The 21,844-nt window shown below is 41.1% G+C and overlaps 1 protein-coding gene across 1 annotated transcript in view; it reads right to left on the bottom strand.

Annotated features, from left to right (window-relative positions):
* Nucleotides 1-21,844, bottom strand: part of SUGCT (succinyl-CoA:glutarate-CoA transferase) — an 800,879-nt gene that overhangs the window by 734,043 nt on the left and 44,992 nt on the right. Inside the window, exon 6 of the mRNA XM_008261668.5 lies at nucleotides 16,527-16,647. Coding sequence (XP_008259890.3) covers nucleotides 16,527-16,647 — 121 coding nt within the window. The remainder of the gene's footprint in view (nucleotides 1-16,526; nucleotides 16,648-21,844) is intronic.

Below are 21,844 nucleotides of genomic sequence, written 5' to 3'. Positions count from 1 at the left end.
AATGTGTAGGATTTGCCTGGGATTTCACCCGTGACCAAGGCAAATGAGCCAACAGTTCAAGTTTGCAGAGGTCAGGTGGGAAAGAGGACTATCAGCTTGTAACACATCTCTTATATGTGTTTGAGTAAAAATAAATATTTAAAAATACAAAGATAATAAAAGGGGACAAAATGAAGGCATAAAGTCACTTTCTAGAATCAGTCACATCTACAGACAAGATATAATCTCAATCTTCAGTTTTAGGGACTATGTTTTGAAACCTATTTAAATGCAAAGCTTCTCTTCCCCTTCAGGATAGTGTCATTATATGTTTAAATAATAAGTTTATTAAAATGTAAATATGTCAAGTCACACTTTTGCTAGGCATAACCGACAGTGAAGTTGGACAGGTGGCCACAACATTCTGAAAATCTGGGGAAAAAATATATTTATAGCAAGAGTTTTGGATTGTTTTAATTATGCTCGCTCCTTTTAGTATCAGAAACTGTCATATCCATAATTATTATTATTCAGTGTAGGAATTAGACTTAATACCATATGAATGTCAATAGGTGAACTAACCTGGACTACAGTTTTAAGATGTTAAAAAAAATTAAATAAAACAGGGTTATTCCATTGACTGAATTCTGATTTTTTTTTAAGATTTATTTATTCATTTATTTGAAAATCAGAGTTACACAGAGAAAGAAGGAGAAGCAGAGAGAGAGGTTTTCCATCCGCTGGTTCACTCCCCAATTGCCTGCAATGGCTGGAGCTGTGCAGATTTGAAGCCAGGAGCCAGGAGCCAGGAGCTTCTTCCGGGTCTCCCATGTGGATGCAGGTGCCCAAGGACTTGGGCCATCCTCTACTGCTTTCCCAGGCCATAGCAGAGAGCTGGATCTGAAGTGAAGCAGCCAGGACTTGAACCAGCACACTTACGGGATGCTGGCACTGCAGGCAGTGGCTTTATCCACTACACTACAGCGCCGGCCCCTAAATTCTGATTCTTTTCTTTCCTTCTTTCCTTCTTTATTTCTTTACTCCCTTCCTTTATTTTTTACTCATTTCATCCTCCTTCTTTCTTTTCTATCCTTCTAGTTTTTCTTTCCTCCTCTCCAAAAAATGCTATGGATTTAGATTAGGCATCTGGCAGAGTGGCTAAGATGCCACTTGGGATATGTGCATACCTTATTGGAGTATCTGAGTTAGAGTCTCAGCTCTGCTCCCAATTCCTTATATTGAGTTCCTGGCTTCGCTCTGGCCCTGCTCTGACTGTTGTAGGCATTTGGGGAGTAAACCAGCAGATGGAAGATAGCATGTGCTCACGTGTTCTTAATCTCTCTCCCTCTCACTCTCATGCTCTCTTTCTGTGTGTGTCACTTTGTATTTCAAATAAATAAAAATAAAATAAATTTTTAAATGTTAATAAAATATTTTAAAAGTTTCTAGGAATTTGTAGTGCAGGCAGACTTCAAATTATTCTATCTTTTAAAAAGATAAGAATACACACACACGCACACACACACACAAACACACAGAGAGAGACTAACTCATCCCATAAGACTCCAACTGCAGTGGTGCTTTGTTTTGTTTTGCATTCTGGTTGCCATGACATGAAAGTAGGAGGCAGTTGCCAAAAGCCTTGCCATGTCCTTTGCCACATTCTTTGCTACTGATTCTGAAACATTATGGTGGCCTTTATTAATGTAAAGAAAAGGTATCCTTACAGCTGCTCCAGGAAACATGAATTTCATTTCAGTATCCATTTTACATGTTTACAACGGGATTAACCAACCTGGAATTGAATTATACCTCTTTTAAAGATTATAATCCTGGAGCCGGCACTGTGGCTCACTTGGTTAATCCTCCGCCTGCGGCACTGGCATCCCATACAAGCGGCAGTTCTAGTCCCAGCTGCTCCTCTTCCAGTCCAGCTCTCTGCTGTGGCCCGGGAAGGCAGTGGAGGATGGCCCAAATGCTTGGGCCCCTGCACCCACAAGGGAGACCGGGAAGAAGCACCTGGCTCCTGGCTTTGGATTGGTGTAGCTCTGGCCATAGTGGCCATATGGGGGGTAAACCAACGGAAGGAAGACCTTTCTCTCTGTCTCTCTCTCACACTGTCTAACTCTATCTGGCAAAAAAAAAAAAAAAAAAAAGATTATAATCCTATCTCTCAACTGCTGAAACCTCTTCCAGCATGCCATGGCTCCCCAAAACCTCTTTGGTGTCATCTCAAGCATTCTGCTCTCAGTTTCTGGTACTCCAGAAGCACAGGCTTCCTTTAAGGACCTTATACATATCTAGATCTTTCCTACCTCGGGGTCTTTGCATAAGGTGATCACTCTGAATTGCTCCTCCCCTTGCTCTTTACACAACTGGCCCTTTTTCATCCTTTAGTCTGTTAAATGTTACCTCCCCACTAATGCCATCCCATGGACAGCATGTATCGCCTACTCTCTTAATCTCCACCTCAGTATTCTGTTAGATTCATAACAGCACAATTTCTTAATATATACCATTTATATCTTTAACTTGTTTATAGGATGTCTCTAACACTAGGCTGGAAGCTCCTTAAAGGCAGAAAACATATCTTTATCATTTTTCCCTGAGTATTCAGCATAGCCAGGACCATACAGAAGCTTAAGAAATATGTGTGGGGCCAGCACTGTGGCATAGCAGGTAAAGCTGCCACCTGAAGTGCCAGCATCCCATATGGGCTCTGGTGTAAGTTTCAGCTCTCCACTTCTTTTTTTTTTAATTTATTTTTTATTTAGTAAATAAAAATTTCCAAAGTACAGTTAATGGATTACAATGGCTTCCCGCCCCCCATAATTTCCCTCCCACTCACACCCCTCGCATCTCCCGCTCCCTATCCCATTCCATTCACATCAAGCTTCATTTTCAATTATCTTTACATACAGAAGATCGATTTAGTATATATTAAGTAAAGATTTCATCAGTTTGCACCCACACAGAAACACCAAGTGTAAAATACTGTTTCAGTACTAGTTATAGCATTACTTCGCAATGGACAACACACTAAGGACAGATCCCACATGAGAAGTAAGTACACAGTGACTCCTGTTGTTGACTTAACAATTTGACACTTTTGTTTATGGCGTCAGTAATCTCCCTAGGCTCTAGTCATGAGTTGCCAAGGCTAAGGAAGCCTTTTGAGTTCGCCGACTTCAATCTTATTCCAACAGGGTCATAGTCAAAGTGGAAGTTCTCTCCTCCCTTCAGAGAAAGGTACCTCCTTCTTTGACGGCCCCGTTCTTTCCACTGCGATCTCACTCGCAGAGATTTTTTTTTTTTTTTTGACAGGCAGAGTGGACAGTGAGAGAGAGAGAGACAGAGAGAAAGGTCTTCCTTTTGCTGTTGGTTCACCCTCCAATGGCCGCCATGGCCGGCGCACTGCAGCCAGAGCATCACGCTGATCCAAAGCCAGGAGCCAGGTGCTTCTCCTGGTCTCCCATGCGGGTGCAGGGCCCAAGCACTTGGGCCATCCTCCACTGCCTTCCCAGGCCATAGCCGATTGCTGGCCTGGAAGAGGGGCAACCAGGACAGAATCCAGCGCCCCGACCAGAACTAGAACCTGGTGTGCCAGCGCCGCAAGGCGGAGGATTAGCCTGTTGAGCCACGGCGCCGGCTTCGCAGAGATCTTTCATTTAGGTCTTCTTCTTTTTTTTTTTTTCCAGGGTGTCTTGGCTTTCCACGCCTAAAATACTCTCCTGGGCTCTTCAGCAAGATCCAAATGCCTTCAGGGCTGATTCTGAGGCCAGAGTGCTATTTAAGACATCTGCCATTCTACAAGTCTGCTGCGTATCCCGCTTCCCATGATGGATCGTTCTCTCCCTTTTTGATTCTATCAGTTAGTATTAGCAGACACTAGTCTTGTTTGTGTGATCCCTTTGACTCTTAGACCTATCAGTGTGATCAATTGTGAACTGAAATTGATCACTTGGACTAGTGAGATGGCATTGGTACATGCCACCTTGATGGGATTGTATTGGGATCCCCTGGCATGATTCTAAATCCACCATTTAGGGCAAGTCCGATTGAGCATGTCCCAAATTGTACATCTCCTCCCTCTCTTATTCCCACTCTCATATTTAACAGGGATCACTTTTCAGTTAAAATTTAAACACCTAAGAATAATTGTGTGTTAATTACAGAGTTCAACCAATAATACTAGAACAAAACAAAGAAAAAATACTAAAATGGATAAAGTATTACATTGTACATCAACCGTCAGGACAAGAGCTGATCAAGTCACTGTTTCTCACAGTACCCATTTCACTTCAAAAGGTTTCCCCTTTGGTGCTCAGTTAGTTGTCACCGATCAGGGAGAACATATGATATTTGTCCCTTTGGGACTAGCTTAATTCACTCAGCATAATGTTTTCCAGATTCCTCCATCTTGTTGCAAATGACCGGATTTCATTGTTTTTGACTGCTGTATAGTATTCTATAGAGTACATGTCCCATAATTTCTTTATCCAGTCTACTGTTGAAGGGCATTTGGGTTGGTTCCAGGTCTTAGCTATTGTGAATTGAGCTGCAATAAACATTAATGTGCAGACAGCTTTTTTGTTTGCCAATTTCATTTCCTTCGGGTAAATTCCAAGGAGTGGGATGGCTGGGTTGAATGATAGGGTTATCTTCAGGTTTCTGAGGAATCTTCAGACTGACTTCCATAGTGGCTTAACCAGTTTGCATTCCCACCAACAGTGGGTTAGTGTCCCTTTTCCCCCACATCCTCTCCAGCATCTGTTGTTGGTAGATTTCTGTATGTGAGCCATTCTAACCGGGGTGAGGTGAAACCTCATTGTGGTTTTGATTTGATTTCCCTGATTGCTAGTGATCTTGAACATTTTTTCATGTGTCTGTTGGCCATTTTGATTTCCTCTTTTGAAAAATGTCTGTTGAGGTCCTTGGCCCATCTCTTAAGTAGGTTGTTTGTTTTGATGTTGTGGAGTTTCTTGATTTCTTTGTAGATTCTGGTTATCAACCCTTTATCTGTTGCGTAGTTTGCAAATATTTTTTCCCATTCTGTCGGTTGCCTATTCACTCTCCTGATTGTTTCTTTTGCAGTACAGAAACTTCTCAATTTGATGCAATCCCAAATGTTAATTTTGGCTTTGACTGCCTGTGCTTCTGTGGTCTTTTCAAAGAAGTCTTTGCCGGTACCTATATCTTGCAGGTTTTTCCAATGCTCTCTAATAATTTGATGGTGTCAGGTCATAGATTTAAATCTTTAATCCATGTTGAGTGGATTTTTGTGTAAGGTGAAAGGTAGGAGTCTTGCTTCATGATTCTGCACATGGAAATCCAATTTTCCCAACACCATTTATTGAATAGACTGTCCTTACTCCAGGGCTTGGTTTTAGATCCTTGATCAAATATAAGTTGGCTGTAGATGTTTGGATTGATTTCTGGTGTTTCTATTCTGTTCCATCGGTCTATCCATCTGTTTCTGTACCAGTACCATGCTGTTTTGATAACAACTGCCCTGTAATATGTCCTGAAATCTGGTATTGTGATGCCTCCGGCTTTGTTTTTGTTGCACAAGATTTCAGCTCTCCACTTCTAACTCAGCTCCCTGCTAATGGGCCTGAGAAAGTCCTTGGGCCCCTGCACCCAAGTGGGAGATCCAGAAAAAGCTCCTGGCTCCTGGCTTTAGCCTGGCCCAGCGAGCCATTGCAGCTATTTGGGGAATGAAACAGCAGATGGAAGATTGTCTGTTTCTCTCTAATTCTACCTTTTGAATAAATAAATAAGTCTTTTAAAAATAAAAGAAAGAAATATCTGTTTGGAGGCTTAGAGAGGATGAAGGAAATGAAGGAAGGCAATAGGAAAAGAATTATTTGAACATATCTGAATCTTTTCTTGTTTTATCAATCATAAAATACAGAATAACAAATATTCATGTACCAGCCAGTCAGTTAATTTTTGGAATATAATTAAGTTCTATCAATCCCTTCCATGCATAATATCCCTCCCTCCCCACTCCTCAAGGGTAACCACTCCATGGAATTTTATATTTTTCATGATCATATATGTCTTTATATTTTAAACACAAATAATCACATCAATAAAAATACATATAATATTTTATATGATTTTAAGTCTGTATAAATGGTGTCTTTCTGTACATCACCTTTTCTAATTTGCTTTCTTTAACTTTCAGCCTTCAACAGTTCAGGAAACTTTCCATGTCTATAGGTATGATCCCTAGAAGTAAAACTGTAGCTCAATCATAGAGTGGGCTCACGTACAACCTCACAAAGGTTTGCCAAATGGCTATCTAGTGTGGTTATTCCAATTTATAGCCGAACCAGCAATGTACAAATGTTCCCTTGTTTCACTCACACTTGGTATTGTCAGACTTTTAAATGTCATCTCATGGGTGTTTTTGCTTCAATTTGCATTTGTCTAAAGATTACTTGAGAATAAATTATTTACTGCCCATTAAGGTTTCTTTTTTTGAAGCTTGTTTATTTTTTTTAACTTTTGTAGGTTAAAAAGTTTTAACTTTTACAGGTAGGGTTTAAATCCATCTCAAACAGGTTTTTAGCATATGGAATAAACTAGAGGCTTGATTTTATTTTTCTTCATAAGGATAATTAATTGTTCTATCATCATGTTCTGTATAATCCATCCTTTGATTATCTGTTGTACAAGCCATAAAAATATATTTATACAATATGACAGTTCATTTCTGGGCTCTCTATTCTGTTACATGTCTATTTCTATATCCTTGTGTCAATATCACACCATCTTTATTACTGTTGCATAAGTTTTTTTTAGCTAACAGGTAAAATCCAGCTATCATGTTCTTCCTTAAAATTGTCTTGACCGTGTTTGTCCCTGTGTTCTAACATATGATATTCCTTTGCTTCATAAGTAGAGCTATCAGGCTTTTTCTATTTAGAACTAAAGTATGGGTTGAACTCTTTAGAATATTCTCTCGGCCGGCGCCGCGGCTCACTAGGCTAATCCTCCGCCTGTGAAGCCGTCACACCATGTTCTAGTCCCGGTCGGGGCGGCGGATTCTGTCCCAGTTGCCCCTCTTCCAGACCAGCTCTCTGCTGTGGCCAGGGAGTGCAGTGGAGGATGGCCCAAGTGCTTGGGCCCTGCACCCCATGGGAGACCAGGAGAAGCACCTGGCTCCTGCCATCAGATCAGTGCGGTGCGCCGGCCACAGCACGTCAGCCGCGGTGGCCATTGGAGGGTGAACCAACGACAAAGGAAGACCTTTCTCTCTGTCTCTCTCTCTCTCTCACTGTCCACTCTGCCTGTCAAAAAAAAAAAAAAAAAAAAAAGAATATTCTCTCTAAATTGAGTCCCAAAGTCCCTCAAGAGGCCTGTCCCCAAGTGGAACCTGCATTTTCTCCACACTAGGACAGTGATTAAGGAAATGCCTTGAGGAATTAAATTTAAAAAATCTTTCCAAGAAAAAGAGAAAAAAAGAAACCCAGAAATTTTCTTGAAGGCCATACACAATGTTCCCCCCAAAAATGTAATGTTTATCCTTTCAGCAGGAAAGACTACTAAAGTTAATAAGAAGAAAAGAAATATTTTTAAATGTGGTAAAGAAGATTTTTGCCACTAAATGTTTACAATTAATAACATGCCCAGATGACATAAAGAAAAGGATTCCATCTTAAAATTAAATTGTTAGGGGAAGTACTATCATACTTCTAAAAGTATACATAGATACAGAGTGGTCACTTCGAGAAAAAGCAAAGCATTCTTGAAAAACATAAATGTGTCCCTCTACCCAGGAATACACAGGAAATACTACTGTCTTCTCGAAGAGTAATTCTTAGTGAATTATAGCTTTTTCAACACTGCCCCCTAACGTACATATTCAGCTTCCTCTGCAAGGATAAGAGGACTGTGCTAATAAAAGTAATCAGGTCCTTCCTCCACTGGGGTCAGTTTAACATTTTTGTCCTACAGACCAAATTTCATAGACTGCAGCAATTCCAACCACAATAACTGTCAGAGTGCATTACAGTAAACCTCCTAACCATTCTAAGATTACTCTCATCAGTAATGAGGCCAACATGAGAGTGGAACACACTATTTAGGCTAGGACAGCACTGACAAGAGAGTTATAGCACTGGGAAACATCAGGAAAGTCTAGAATCCCAATCATAACATATGCAACAATGTTAGACTGATACAATCAGTGTTATTAAATTATAAAAGATTATGAACAATACCAAGCTTCAAAAAAAAATGAACCTTGCTTATAAAACACACAAGTTCATGACTCAGAAATGACTTTTTTTTTTTTTTTTTTTTTGACAGGCAGAGTGGATAGTGAGAGAGAGACAGAGAGAAAGGTCTTCCTTTTGCCATTGGTTCACCCTCCAATGGCCACCACGGCCGGCGCACTGCAGCCGGCGCACCGTGCTGATCCGAAGGCAGGAGCCAGGTGCTTCTCCTGGTCTCCCATGGGATGCAGGGCCCAAGCACTTGGGCCATCCTCCACTGCCTTCTCTGGCCACAGCAGAGAGCTGACCTGGAAGAGGGGCAACCGGGACTAGAACCTGGTGTGCCGGCGCCGCTAGGTGGAGGATTAGCCTATTGAGCCGCGGTGCCAACCAGAAGTGACTTTTGCTTCCAAAACAATCTGTTGAAATTTAGATTCCCTGATTAGTAAATTTCTTCATGACTTCCACCATTGAAAATGGTGAAATAAGTGAAAGAGAATGGCAGATATAATTCTGAAGTAGAGTTGTTCAGTGTCTCATAATCACAAAATCCATGTCATTATTTAATAGCGGCATATCTAGGTCTGGAAAGCATTGAGTTACTCAATATTCAGTCAAAAAAGTTTGAGTTTTAAACCTACCTGCTATTAAATAACTGTGTGGCTTTAGGTTCCTTAGCTATTATGGATCTGTTTCCTTATTAGGAAATAAAGAACAAACTGTATAGATGTGATTCTAATGACTGTCAGGAGATAGGGATAGAAGGAATTAAAAAATATTTAAGAAGTGCTTTTTCAGACTACACATGCCTCTACCCATCACTCCCTTATTCTCCCATCTCTATCACTGAAAAGCTTTATGATATACTCATTCTCTCCTTGGCTGCAAACTGCTACATTACTGAATCTTTCTCTGAGGCCTTTGACACATTAAAATTTTAATACAGGGGTGGGCAATAAGCCTAGCAGTCAAGATGCCCACATGGAATAACAGAATTCTTGGGATAAATATCCAGCTCCAAACTCCTGCTTCCTGGAAGTTAGTGGTCATGGGAGGCAGCAGTAATGGATCAAGTAATTGTGCTCCTGTCACCATCATGAGAGACTTGGATTGCGTTCCCAGCTTCCAGCTTCAGCCCCAGCCCAATCATTGCACACATGTGAACAAACAGATGAAAGCATGTTCTTTCTCTCTCTCTCTCGCTCTCGCTCTTGCCCTCACTCTCACTCTAGCTCTCAAATAAATAATTTTTTAAATTAATACAGAAATGTTAAGAAAATATATTGGGCCTGACACTGTGGCATAGTGGGTAAAGCCACCACCTGCAATGCTGGGATCCCATATGAACACCAGTTTGAGTCCCGGCTCTCTGTTATGGCCCAGGAAAACAGTAAAAGATGGCACAAGTCCTTGGTCCCCTGCACCCACGTGAGAGACCCAGAAGAAGCTCCTGGCTTCAGATCTGCACAGCTCCAGCTGTTGCAGCCAACTGGGGAGTGAACCAGCAGTTAGAAGACCTCTCTCTCTCTGCCTCTCCTTCTCTCTGAGTAACTCTGATTTTCAAATAAATAAATAACTCTTTAAAAAAAAAAAGAAAAGAAAACATATAGATCCTCTACCAGTCATAAGTGAAGGCTTAGGAGAACATCTAACTCTAATCACAGTTATAATTGTGAAATTATAATTATGAATTATATAGTGCTATAAACGTGAAACTTTGGGAAGTGTGAGGCTTCTCAAATGATTTCACATCTCATTTAGCAGGATGATGTGATAAAAATATGACAAAAATCTTCACCCTTCTCAGAACACATGCCCTTTGCCATGTGACTTTGTAGCTCCTCCCACTAGAGTAGAGAACATTTCACCACCCATATGATTTGTTTTCACCAAAGAAATGTTAGCAGATGTGATGTAAGCAGAGATTTTAAATGTGTTTGTCAGGGGTGAGCAATTGTCACACTGAGTTAAGCCAACATTTGGGATGCCTGCATCCCATATCAGAGTGCCAATTCAAGTGCCAGCTACTCCACTTTCCATCCAGCTTCCTGTTAATGTACCCTGGGAGGCAGCAAATGATGGCTCAAGTGCTTGGGTCTGTGCCACCAATGTATGAGACCTGGATGGAGTTCTAGGCTCCTAGCTTCAGTTTGGCCCAGCCCCGGCTATTATTGTCATTTGAGGAATAAATCAATAGATGAATAGATGAAAGATATCTCTCTCTCTCTCTCTCTCTCTCTCTCTCTCTCTCTCTCTCTTTCTCTATGATTTTCAAGTTCCGGGCTGGGGAACTGTTTTTCTACAAAGGACCATTTGGATATTTATAACCTCATTCATGAGCCACACAAAATTATCAACTTTAAAGATATCCAGCTATAGATTTATTGGATTTTGAGTTCCTGCCTGTGCTCACCTTGGCCAGGGCCAAACAAAACAATTTTGTAGGAATATACAGCATGCAGGCTAAACATTCCCACAACTAAAGTAGATGAAAATAAATAAAGAACCATTTTTAAATTTAAAAAAATGATCTTATGGAATTGGACTTGTTCTGTTGCACTCCCACCTTTCATTATAAGAACATGTACTTGGTAGGCACTAGTCCAAAGAGAGTAAGAATTGCAGAGCAGACAAACTCACAACTTGGAGTCAAACCTAATCTGCCTGTAACAGCCGAATCTTGGCTCACCACAGTCATGAGGAAAAGAAATAGTTTCTGTCATGTAAGATTTTCATTTTATTAGTTAAACAATATTTTCACAGTAGCAAAGTAACTCAGAAGATAATAATTTATCTGTATTAATATTTTAGTTCTCTATATCTCCATTGGATTGCAAGATTCTAAGTAAAAGGGACCAGCACTGTGGCATAGCAGGTAAAGCTGCCGCCTGCAGTGCCGGCATCCCATAGGGATGCCGGTTCAAGACCTGGCTGCTCCACTTCTGATCCAGCTCTCTGCTATGGCCTGGGAAAGCAGCAGAAGATGGCCCAGATCCTTGGGCCCCCGTACCCACTTGGGAGACCCAGAGGAAGCTCCTGGCTCCTGGCTTTGGATCAGCACAGCCCAGCCATTGTGGCCATCTGGGGAGTGAACCAGCAGGTGGAAGATCTCTTTCTCTCTCTCCCCCTCCTCCTCTCTCTCCCCCCCTCTGCCTCTCGCTGTACAACTTTGACTTTCAAATACATAAATAAATCTTTAAAAAAATGATTCTAAGTAAAGATCTCTCCCTCCGTTGCACATAGAAATACTAATACAGACACAAAATGGAAACATGAATTACAGTTATCTAATATAGTACATCTAAAAAAAGTCAAATCTAGTGGCAAACAGTCATCTACCATATACAGTACCTTTCTCTCAACCTGATTCAGCACAGAAGCTAATGATCACTCTGGCTGTTCATCTTATCTAAACTGATAATGGCTGCAGAGCAGACATTTGACATAGAATCAAGATGCCACTTGGGATGTTCACATCACGTATCAGGATGCCGAGATTTGAGTCCCACCTGTGCTTCCAATTCCAACTTCCTGCCAATGGGCACCCTGGGAAGAAGCCAGAGATGGCTCAAGTATTTGAATATCTGCTAAACATGGGAGACCAGGATTGAGTTCCTGGCTCCTGGCTTCAGCCTGACCCAAGCCTCACTGTTGGGAGCATTTGGGGAGTGAACCAGCAGATGGAAAATCTCCATATGTTTGTCTCTGTCTCTCTCTGTCTCTCTCCCATTCTCTTTCTCCATCTCTCTCTCTCCCTCTCTCTCTCTCTCCATGTGTGTGTGTCTGCCTTTCAAACAAATAAATAATAAAAGAATAACAATCAACCAAATATTGCAGTTATACCTTACTTTATGATACCATCACATAAACAATAACATGATGAAAAGCAAAGTATTCAATTTACTTGAATATACAGAAACAGTATTTTATGAATAAATATTTTTAAAAGATTTTTTGTCACTTCTTATAGTAAATAAATATTTTCAGATATATATTTGAAGATAAACATTCTGAAATATAAAAAGGAAAGTTTTTCTTTAGCTCCTTTTTAAATCTTTTAAATGCACTATTTCCTTCGTACCTTAGGAAAAGATCTACAGCACTCATACATTTGTGACAATAACTGAAAATTTACTTCAGTAAATTCTTTTTACTCTTTTTTACTCTTTTTGTACCTTAAAACAACAACTGCTGTATGCTGCTATGCATAAACTACAGAAGACATAACAGATAAGGCCAACTCTGTACTAACTCCAGGCTATCCTTGATGTTTCTTTGGAAAATATAAACTTATTTATGGTTTCCCCTGTCCTGAAAAGTGGCACGCAGAGAAAATGGTAGTATTAAAACTCTTTAGTCAATTTCTGATTATGTATTGATTCATTCAAGAAATTGCTGCTGAGCCCTGAGAACAACAGTCTGCAAGAGAAGTAGGGGAAACATGGAAGAAAGAGGCAAATGTAAGATGTGATAGAGAACTCCCACTGGATTTCAGGGATCAAGAAAGTCTGCCCAGAAGAAACGATATCCAAACTGGAATCTAAAGGACAGCAAGAGAGTAACCAGATGTGGTAGGGGAACAGAGTTCCAAGCAATGAGAACATCTTGTGGTAAAAACTCTTAAACAAGAGAAGGCATAACAAATTTAAGAAATACAAGTAACAGATCTTTACACACCTTATACCTTTCTGTTTAAGCTGCCTGTGATTTTAAGTTTAAACTGTCAAAGAAAATAAGCGATTTCTGCTTTGGCTTCCAGAAGGTTCTCCTATAACCTCATTGACAATTTCTCCTAAGTCTTCACAATGTCCTTGCCAACTTCCAAGCATCTCATCAAGAGAGGGCAGCAGGCTCAGCCACTTAGACTCTTTTTTCTAGCTACACTCACACTCAAAAGGACTTCATCCAGGCTTCAGAAATGCTCATAACTGTGACATTTTACACCTCCTCTGAACTTTTTACTTTCAGTTCCAATCCCTTACTCTGTTTCCTCTTCATTATTTAAGCAAGATACATTCAAAATCTAACTCTAGACATTTTCCTCATCAAAACTTCTGTCTAGTCCTGTTCATCTTAGTAAACAGTAATTCCATTCTTCTAATTGCTCAGGCTAAAACCTTAATATCATCCTTAATTTCACTTTTTATCTTATTATTATATAGGAGGACACTTCAAAAACTTCATGGAAACCTAGAATTAAAAGATAACTTTATTTTGGTACAAGCAATTTTTGAAATCCATTTATAGTTTATTCATAGTATGTATTTTCTATGAACTTTTTGAAGATCCTTTTTATGCATGTATTTCAAAAAATTCTGCACCAAAGTAACCTTATCTTTTAATTCCATTTATCCACAAACTTTTTGAAGCTCCTTGTGTAATAAATCTGAAAATCCTATCCACTTTATCTTGAAAATACATTCAGAATCCTATTATTCTTCTATTGCACGTACTCTTGCACCTTAATTCAAGCCACCATCACATCTAGCCTAGAATGTTTCCATTGCTTCATAACTGTTTTTATGCTTCTACCTTTGTCCTCTACTATCAATACTGAACACAGTAGCTACAGAGATCCTTTCAAAAGTACATCAGATCAGGGCCAGCATTGTGGTATAGCAGGTAAAGCTGCCTCCTACAATGCTGGCATCCAATATGGATACCAGTTCATGCTCTGACTGCTCCACTTTCAATCCAACTCCCTGCTAACGGTCTGGGAAAAAAAAAAAAAGGAATATAACCCAAATTCTTGGGCCCCTGCCACCCACGTGGGAGTTCCAGATGAAACTCCTGGCTTCAGCCTGGCTCAGCCCTGGTTACTGTGGTTATCTAGGAAGAGAACCAGCAAAAGGAAGATCTCTGTGTGTCTGTGTGTCTGTGTGTGCATGTGTTTTACTCTATCTCTCTCTGTGTGTGTAATACATACTTTCAAATAAATAAAGAAATACATCAGATTGGGGCCAGCGCTGTGGCATAGCAGGTAGAGCTGATGCCTGCAGTGCCAGCATCCCATATGGGTGCCAGTCCGAGTCCTGGCTGCTCCGCTTCCTATCCAGCTCTCTGCTATGGCGTGGGAAAGCAGTAGAAGATGGCTCAAGTTCTTGAGCCCCTGTACTCAAAGAGGAGACCCAGAAGAAGCTCCTGGCTTTGGATCAGCGCAGCTCTGGCCATTGTGGCCATCTGGTGAGTGAACTAGCAGATGGAAGACCTCTCTCTCCCTCTGCCACTGCCTCTCTGTAACTCTCTGCCTTTCAAATAAATAAAATAAATATGTAAACAAAATACATCAGGGGGCGGTGCTGTGGCGTAGAAGGTTAAGCCTCTGCCTGTAGTGCCAGCATCCCATATGGACGCTGGTTCGAGTCCCAGTTGCTTCACTTTCGATCCAGCTCTCTGCTATGGCCTGGGAAAGCAGAAGAAGATGGCCCTAGTCCTTGGGCCCCCTGTATCCATGTGGGAGACCCGGAGGAAGCTCCTGGCTCGACTTCAGATCAGCGCAGCTCCAGCTGTTGTGGCCAATTGAGGAGTGAACCAGAGGATGGAAGATCTCTCTCTCTCTCTCTCTCTCTCTCCCTCTGCCTCTCCTTCTCTCTGTGTGTAACTCTTTCAAATAAATAATTTTTTTAAAAAAATACATCATATCATATCATTCCATTCAAACCCCTTTATTAGTTTACAACTTCATTCAAAGTAAAAGCTAAATCTCTTAAAAGTAGCTCATGGGCCTTTTACAATCTTGCTAATCAACACTGCCCTGATTTTCCTCCTATTCCATTCCCCCAGATCAACCTGCTTCAGCCAGCCTGGCATTGCTGGTCCTAAGACACACCCAGCATATTGTTGCCTCAGGCCCTTTGTACCCAGTGTTCCACTTGCCTGAAACCCACTTTGCCAATCTCTATATGGTTCACTCCTTTACATTATTCAGGCCTCTTACCAAATACCACCTTACCAATGAAGACTTCTCTTACCTAACAGTATGAAATTACTGCCCCTCAACCCATCCTACCCCCACTGCTCTCCCTTACTTTTCCTCTTTAGCCCTTATTACTACCATATTCAATTACAAAAAGAAAAGAAAAAGAGAAATGCTTATGTCCCTCACCTAGAATATAAATCTCCTAGAGAGTATAGTTGAATGTTTGATTCACTCCTGCATCCCAGAATCACAGGATGCTACCTGGAAAATCATAGACCTTCAGCAAACATTTAGTAGATGAATGAATAAAAACTGAAAATACTAAGAATTTTGGGACTGGCGCTGTGGCGTAGTGGGTAAAGCTGTCGCTTGCAGTGCTGGAATTCCATATGGGCGCCGGTTTGGGTCTCGGCTGCTCCACTTCTGATCCATCTCTGCTATAGCCTGGGAAGGCAGCAGAGGATGGCCCAAGTCCTTGGGACCCTGCACCTAAGTGGGAGACCCGGAAGAAGTTCTTGACTCCTGGCTCCTTATCTAGGGAGTGAACCAGTGGATGAAAGGCTGTCGCTCGCTCTCTCTCTCTCCCTCTCTCTCTCTAACTTTGCCTTTCAAATAAAAAATAATTAATAAATCTAAAGTTAGAAGAGGCTCAAATCCTTGGACCTCTGCACCCATGTAGGAGTCCAGGAAGAAGCTCCTGGTTCCAGATCAGCGCAGAATCCCACCATTGTGGCCAACTGAGGAGTGAACCAACAGATGGAAGACCTCCCTTCTCTCTCTCTCTCTGCCTCTCCTTCTCTCTCTGTGGAACTCTGACTTTCAAATAAATAAATTATTAAAAAAAGAAAGTACTATAAATTTTTCTGACAAAACTATTAATTTAACTGTCTTTTTTAAAGAAACACTCTTTTGTATTTTATGCTTATCCAAAATGTATGTATACTTCCCCCATCCCTTATATAAGAGGTTTACTGGCAAGGGCTGGACAACTGAAAGAATTCACAGTGCTCTTCTCCTTTCCTTGGCTTAGCACTTCAGAATATATGAAGTAATACATTGGGTTCTCTGTTACTTTAAAGCTGATTAATTTTTCATACATAATTCACCTATATATGAATTAATAACAGCATTTTATAAACGTGTAAAGCATCAATATAAAAAATTGGCAAAACCTTGAATCAGCAAACAATTCAAAGATGAATTGCAAATAGCTAATGTATTTATAAAAATGTTTATTTAGGTTAATGTTCCTTAGTAGATAAAGTTTGGAGGTCTAATTGCTTAGGGGGAAAGGAAGCTGAATCACTTCAAGAAAACCAGTACCAGCAATAAATTTTTTACAGAAATAAGAAAATACAGAAATTCTATGTCTACTCACAGAGAAGGGTAATGGGATTAAATACCTGTGATGGAACAGTAGATGATGTGAGGAGCAATCTTGTCTATAGCTTCATAACCCAGGCCCATTGCAGACAGTTTGCCAGGGACATAGTTTTCCACAAAGACATCACAAACAGCTGCAAGCTGAAGGGAGAGGTAAACATGAGTCAGACTTCTCAAGGGAAGTTAAGAAACTTTCAGCAAATCCCAAATCACAGAATTTTAATTTCAGTAAACACAATTGATGCTCACTCTATAATACTCCAGAAAGTCACAGGATAGATGAAGTAGAATTAGATAAGCATATAGATGTTTTCCTTTTTGTAAGATTTATTGATTTATTTGGAAGGCAGAGACTTACAGAGAGAGAGAGAGAGAGAGAGAGAGAGAGAGATGTTCAATCCTCTGATTTACTTCCCAAATGGCCAAGGGTTAGAGCTGGGCCAAGCCAAAGTCAAAAGCCTGGAATTCCTTCAGGGTCTCTCATATGGATGGCAGGGACCCAAGTACTTTTGTCATCTTTTGTTGCTTTCCCAGGAGCATTTGCAGGGAGCTGGATCAGAAGTGTAGCAACCAGGACTCAAACCAGGACTCATACCAGATACCAAACATCACACGCCACAGCTCTGGCCCCGGATGCTTCCTTTTCAGAGTTTTAAATGTATTTAATGAATCATTTTTGCTTTCTTTTTCAAACCATTAAACTATAGCACAATGAACCAGTAAGTATAAAGAAGACCCTGATCTGAGTCCCAGAGCACTGCTTTAGGAAGTAGAGGAAAAAGAACCATTGTAAACCCTAATCGTCTTTTTTAAAAATTTCAGTTACTATTGCCTATCTTTTTTTCTTTGAAAAAACATCTTTGGGCCGGCGCTGTGGCTCAATTGGTTAATCCTCTGCCTGCGGCGCCAGCACCCCAGGTTCTAGTCCCAATTGGTCCTCTTCCAGTGCAGCTCTCTGCTATGGCCTGGGAGGGCAGTGGAGGATGGCCCAAGTGCTTGGGTCCCTGCACCCACATGGGAGACCGGGAGGAAGCACCCGGCTCCTGGCTTCAGATCGGCACCGCGCTGGCCGTAACGGCCATTAGGAGAGTGACTCAACGGAAGGAAGACCTTTCTTTCTGTCTCTCTCTCACTGTCTATAACTCTCTCTCTGTCTAACTCTGCCTGTCAAAAAAAAAAATCTTTAATTCTATTTTCTGCAATTTTTTGAGAGACAAACAGAGAGCTCTATCCTCTGTTTGACTCCCCAGATGTCTGCAATGTTCAGAGAAAGTCCAGGTAGTTAGGGGCTGGTAACTAAATCCAGGTCTCCCACATGAGTGGCAAGGTCACAACTACTTGAGCTGTCACCTGCTGCTTTCCAAGATCTGCATCAGCAGGGATCTGAAATCATGAGCCACAGACAGGACTCAGATCCAGTTACTTCAATATAGGATGCAGGTATCCTAACCAGCATCTTAACTGCTATGCAAAATGCATACTTCTGAATACCTTTTAAGATCCTGGCAGTGGGGGTGGAGGGGTGGGGGGGGAGGGGGAGGGAGAGGGAGAGGGAGAGGGAGAGCGAGAGGGAGAGGGAGAGGGAGAGGGAGAGGGAGAGAGAGAGAGAGAGAGAGCGCACTCCAATCCACTGGTTTACTCCCCAAATGTCCATAATGCCCAGGGTCAGCTGAGACCAAAACTTGGAAGCCAGGAACAAAGTTCAGGTCTGTCATTTGAGTGGCTGGAATCCAATTACCTGAGCCATAACCTGCTCTCTCCCAAGGTTTGCATTAGCAAGGGGCTTGAGTCAGGAGCCAAAGGCAGATATCAAACCCAGGTACTTCAATGAGGTTCTTGGGCATCTTGATTGAGACTAAATACCTGCCCCAGGGTCTTTTTAAAAATCAAAGCAGGTGATTCAGGATGGCAGAATAGGAAGGGAGCTTACTGCTCTAGCACAGGGGAAGATAGTTAAAAAAAAAAAAAAGTGAGAGAGTGCAATCTCAAGGAAGAGTTAGGGAGGAAATTGTAGTGAAAACTCCACACCAGTTAGAGGGATGCTGTGGATTTATGTGGAGGGTGTGGACACACAGAACAAACATGGACACTACATAGGACCCCAGCACCCAAGAGCCTCAGCACCAGATTTAGAGAATGAGGTAAGACCAGCCTGCAGCAGCCTAAGCCACTGGCAATAAAGCTGCAGGGAAAGCCTAGCTTAAGTCCAGCTTGGAGCCCTGTGGAGAACCACGTATCTAACAACCAGAGGAAAAAAAGGGAGGGGCACATTTCTCTCTCCCAATCACCCAACAATGGCATCCTGTAAGTAGCTGAGAGAGGGCAGGCACCATTTTGGACATATGTAACATCGGTGCCATCTTTGGTGGGCACACCCAGCAACCAGCTGAGAGGAGATGAGAGGAGACACTTGAGCCTGGCTGGAAGAACTGACAGGGGCTGGGAGACCCTAGTCTCCCAGTAGTACTGTGAGGAGTCCCCAACCTCTGAGCACATCACAGGCTCTGTGGCTTAGGCTAACTTGGCAAAGTACCCTCAGGCAGCTACCTCTGGGAGCATCTCTGCCTCTCTGTGGATGGGACAGATTGTCAGGGGAGTCGATCCTTGGCATCCCATGACTGTGGGAGACTTGTGTGCTGGGACTGTGGAAACACTGGTTGTATAGGAGGGTTCAGGATGTGGCTCCTCATGCTCAGAGCTCCCTGATTGCCTGGAGAGGGTCACTGCTGCAGGATCAGTGCTCACACTGAGGACTGCACAGATCTTCTGTGTGATTGATTCTTGTGGCAGCGCAGATGAATATTACACCCACTGGGGCTAGCGCTCAGGTATTGGTCACCTTGTAGGAGAGCAGGTGAGTGTGAGATAATGCCAACAGAGCTGATCAAACCCTCCCGTCTAATAAGAAAAACAGAGATTTACCACACCCAACTTGGGTGCCAATCTGGACACTCCTCTCACCCTGGAACACTGAACAGAGCTCCCTGGCCACAACCAACACACACCTCTGGGTATTCACTGAAAGAGCAGACACTCCATTAAGCCACAGAGGTATAGTCCAAAGATAAAAGCTATTACAGGGGGGAAAAAAGTATCTCCACAAATGCCTAAAAATAAATGCAGAAATTCAAGCAATAAGAATAAGGAATACAACATGACATCCCTAAAGAAACACAACAACACTTCAATACTAGAACATGAAGATGAAGAGATTGATTAAGTGCCAAAAATGGAATTCAAAAAATTGTGGGATTAGTCAGAAGTAATCAGAAATAAATCCACAAATTAAAGAAATCCATATATGACACGAATGAAAATTTTTCCCATGAAATTGAAGTGAAGAATTCAATAAATCAAATAAAAATGCAATGGAAAGCCTTAAACAGACTCTTTGAACCAGAAGAAAGAATATCCAAGTTAGAAGAGAAACTTCTAGAAATTTAACGATCAGACCGGAAAAAAAATAATAATAAATAAGAAAAAATAATATTGGCAACTTATGAGATACTATCAAACAATCAAACCTATGGGTCATAGGAGTTCCTGAAGGTATGGAAAAAGAGAATGGATTAGAAGGTCTTTTGAATGAAATAATTACAGGAAACTTCACAATTTGGATAAAGAAAGGGACGTCCAAGTACAGGAAGCACACAGAACTCCCAATAAACATGACCAGAAAAGATATTCACCACAACACATTGTAGGCAAACTCTCCACAGAAAAACATAAAGAAAAGATTCTGAAATGGGCCTGAGAGAAATGGAAGATTACTTTCAGAGGAGCTCCAATTAGACTCACAGGAGACTTCTCATCAGGAACCACACAGGCTAGAAGAAGATGACAAGATATATTCTAAATCTTAACAGAAAAAAACTGTCAACCCAGAATACTGCACCCTACAAAGCTCTAATTTATGAATGAAAGTAAAATAAAGACTTTCCATAACAGAAATTGAAATAATTTGTCACCACATATCCAGCCTTGCAAAAGATGCTTAAGGATGTGCTACACACAGAAACACAGAAACATCTTCACTATCAAAGAACATGAAGGCAGAAATTCTCCCAGTAAAAGTACAAAGCTGTGGCATAGTAGGTAAAACCTCCGCCTGCATTGCCAGCTTCCCATATGGGCGCCAGTTCAAGTTCCTGCTGCTTCACTTCTGATCTAGCTCTCTGCCATGGCCTGGAAAAACAGTGGAGGATTGCCCAAGTCCTTGGGCCCCTGCACCCACGTGGCAGACCCAGAAGAAGCTCCTGGCTCCTGGCTTCGGATCAGTGCAGCTCCAGCCATTGGGCCATTTGGGGAGTGAACCAGCAGATGGAAGACCTCTCTCTCTCTCTCACTTTCTCTCTCTCTCTCTCTCTTGCTCTCACTCTCTCTCTCTACCTCTGTGTACTCTGCCTTTCAAATAAGTAATTAAATCTTTTTTTTAAAAAAAAAGTACAAAGAAAATCCAAAGTAAATAATAGCAATATTTATTGAAAAATGGTAGGGCAAAGTCATTACTTATCAATAGTCCCTTTGAATGTAACTGGCCTCAACTCTCCAGTTAAAAGATATAGACTGGCTGAATGGATTAAAAAACAAAATCTATCTATTTGCTAACTACTAGTAACACATCATCAACAAAGATACACACAGACTGAAATTAAAGGATGGAGGAATATATTCCATGCTAACAGAAATCAAAAAAACAGCTGGTTTGGCCATCCTAATATCAGACAAAATAGACTTTAACACAAAACTGTTAAAAGAGGCAAAGAAGGGCACTATGTAATGATTAAGGGATCAATTCAACAGGAAGATGTGACTATAGTAAATATATATGCACCCAATACAGGGCATCTGGCTATTAAAAAGAAATATAAATGGATCTAAATGGAAACATAAGACTCCAATAAAATAGTAATGGGGGACTTCAATACCCTACTTTCAACAATGGACAGATCAACTAGACAGAAAATCAGTAGGTAAACAACAGAATTCATTGAAAATTTAGAATAAGTGGACCTAACATATATCTACAGAACTTTTCATCCTATAGTTGCAGAATATACATTCATCTCACTAGTGCATGGAAACTTTAACTAGATAGACCATGTGCTAGGCCATAAAAAACTGAAATTGCATCATGCATCTTCTCAGACAACAATGGAATGAAATCAACAACTCAAAAACTTCCAGAACATATGCAAACACACGGAGACTGAACATCATGTGTCATAAAAAAATCAAAAGAAGAAATCAAAAATTTATGGAAGTGAATGAAGATGACAATACAACATATCAAAATTTTTGGGATACAGCAAAAGCAGTGGAAAGTGAAAAATTTATA

Source organism: Oryctolagus cuniculus, chromosome 16 (assembly GCF_051225735.1).
Source record: "Oryctolagus cuniculus isolate XC-2025 breed Fujian yellow rabbit chromosome 16, ASM5122573v1, whole genome shotgun sequence".
Taxonomy (NCBI): Eukaryota; Metazoa; Chordata; class Mammalia; order Lagomorpha; family Leporidae; genus Oryctolagus; species Oryctolagus cuniculus.
Note: the sequence above shows the minus strand (reverse complement) of the source record. Positions and strands in the feature narration are given on the sequence as shown.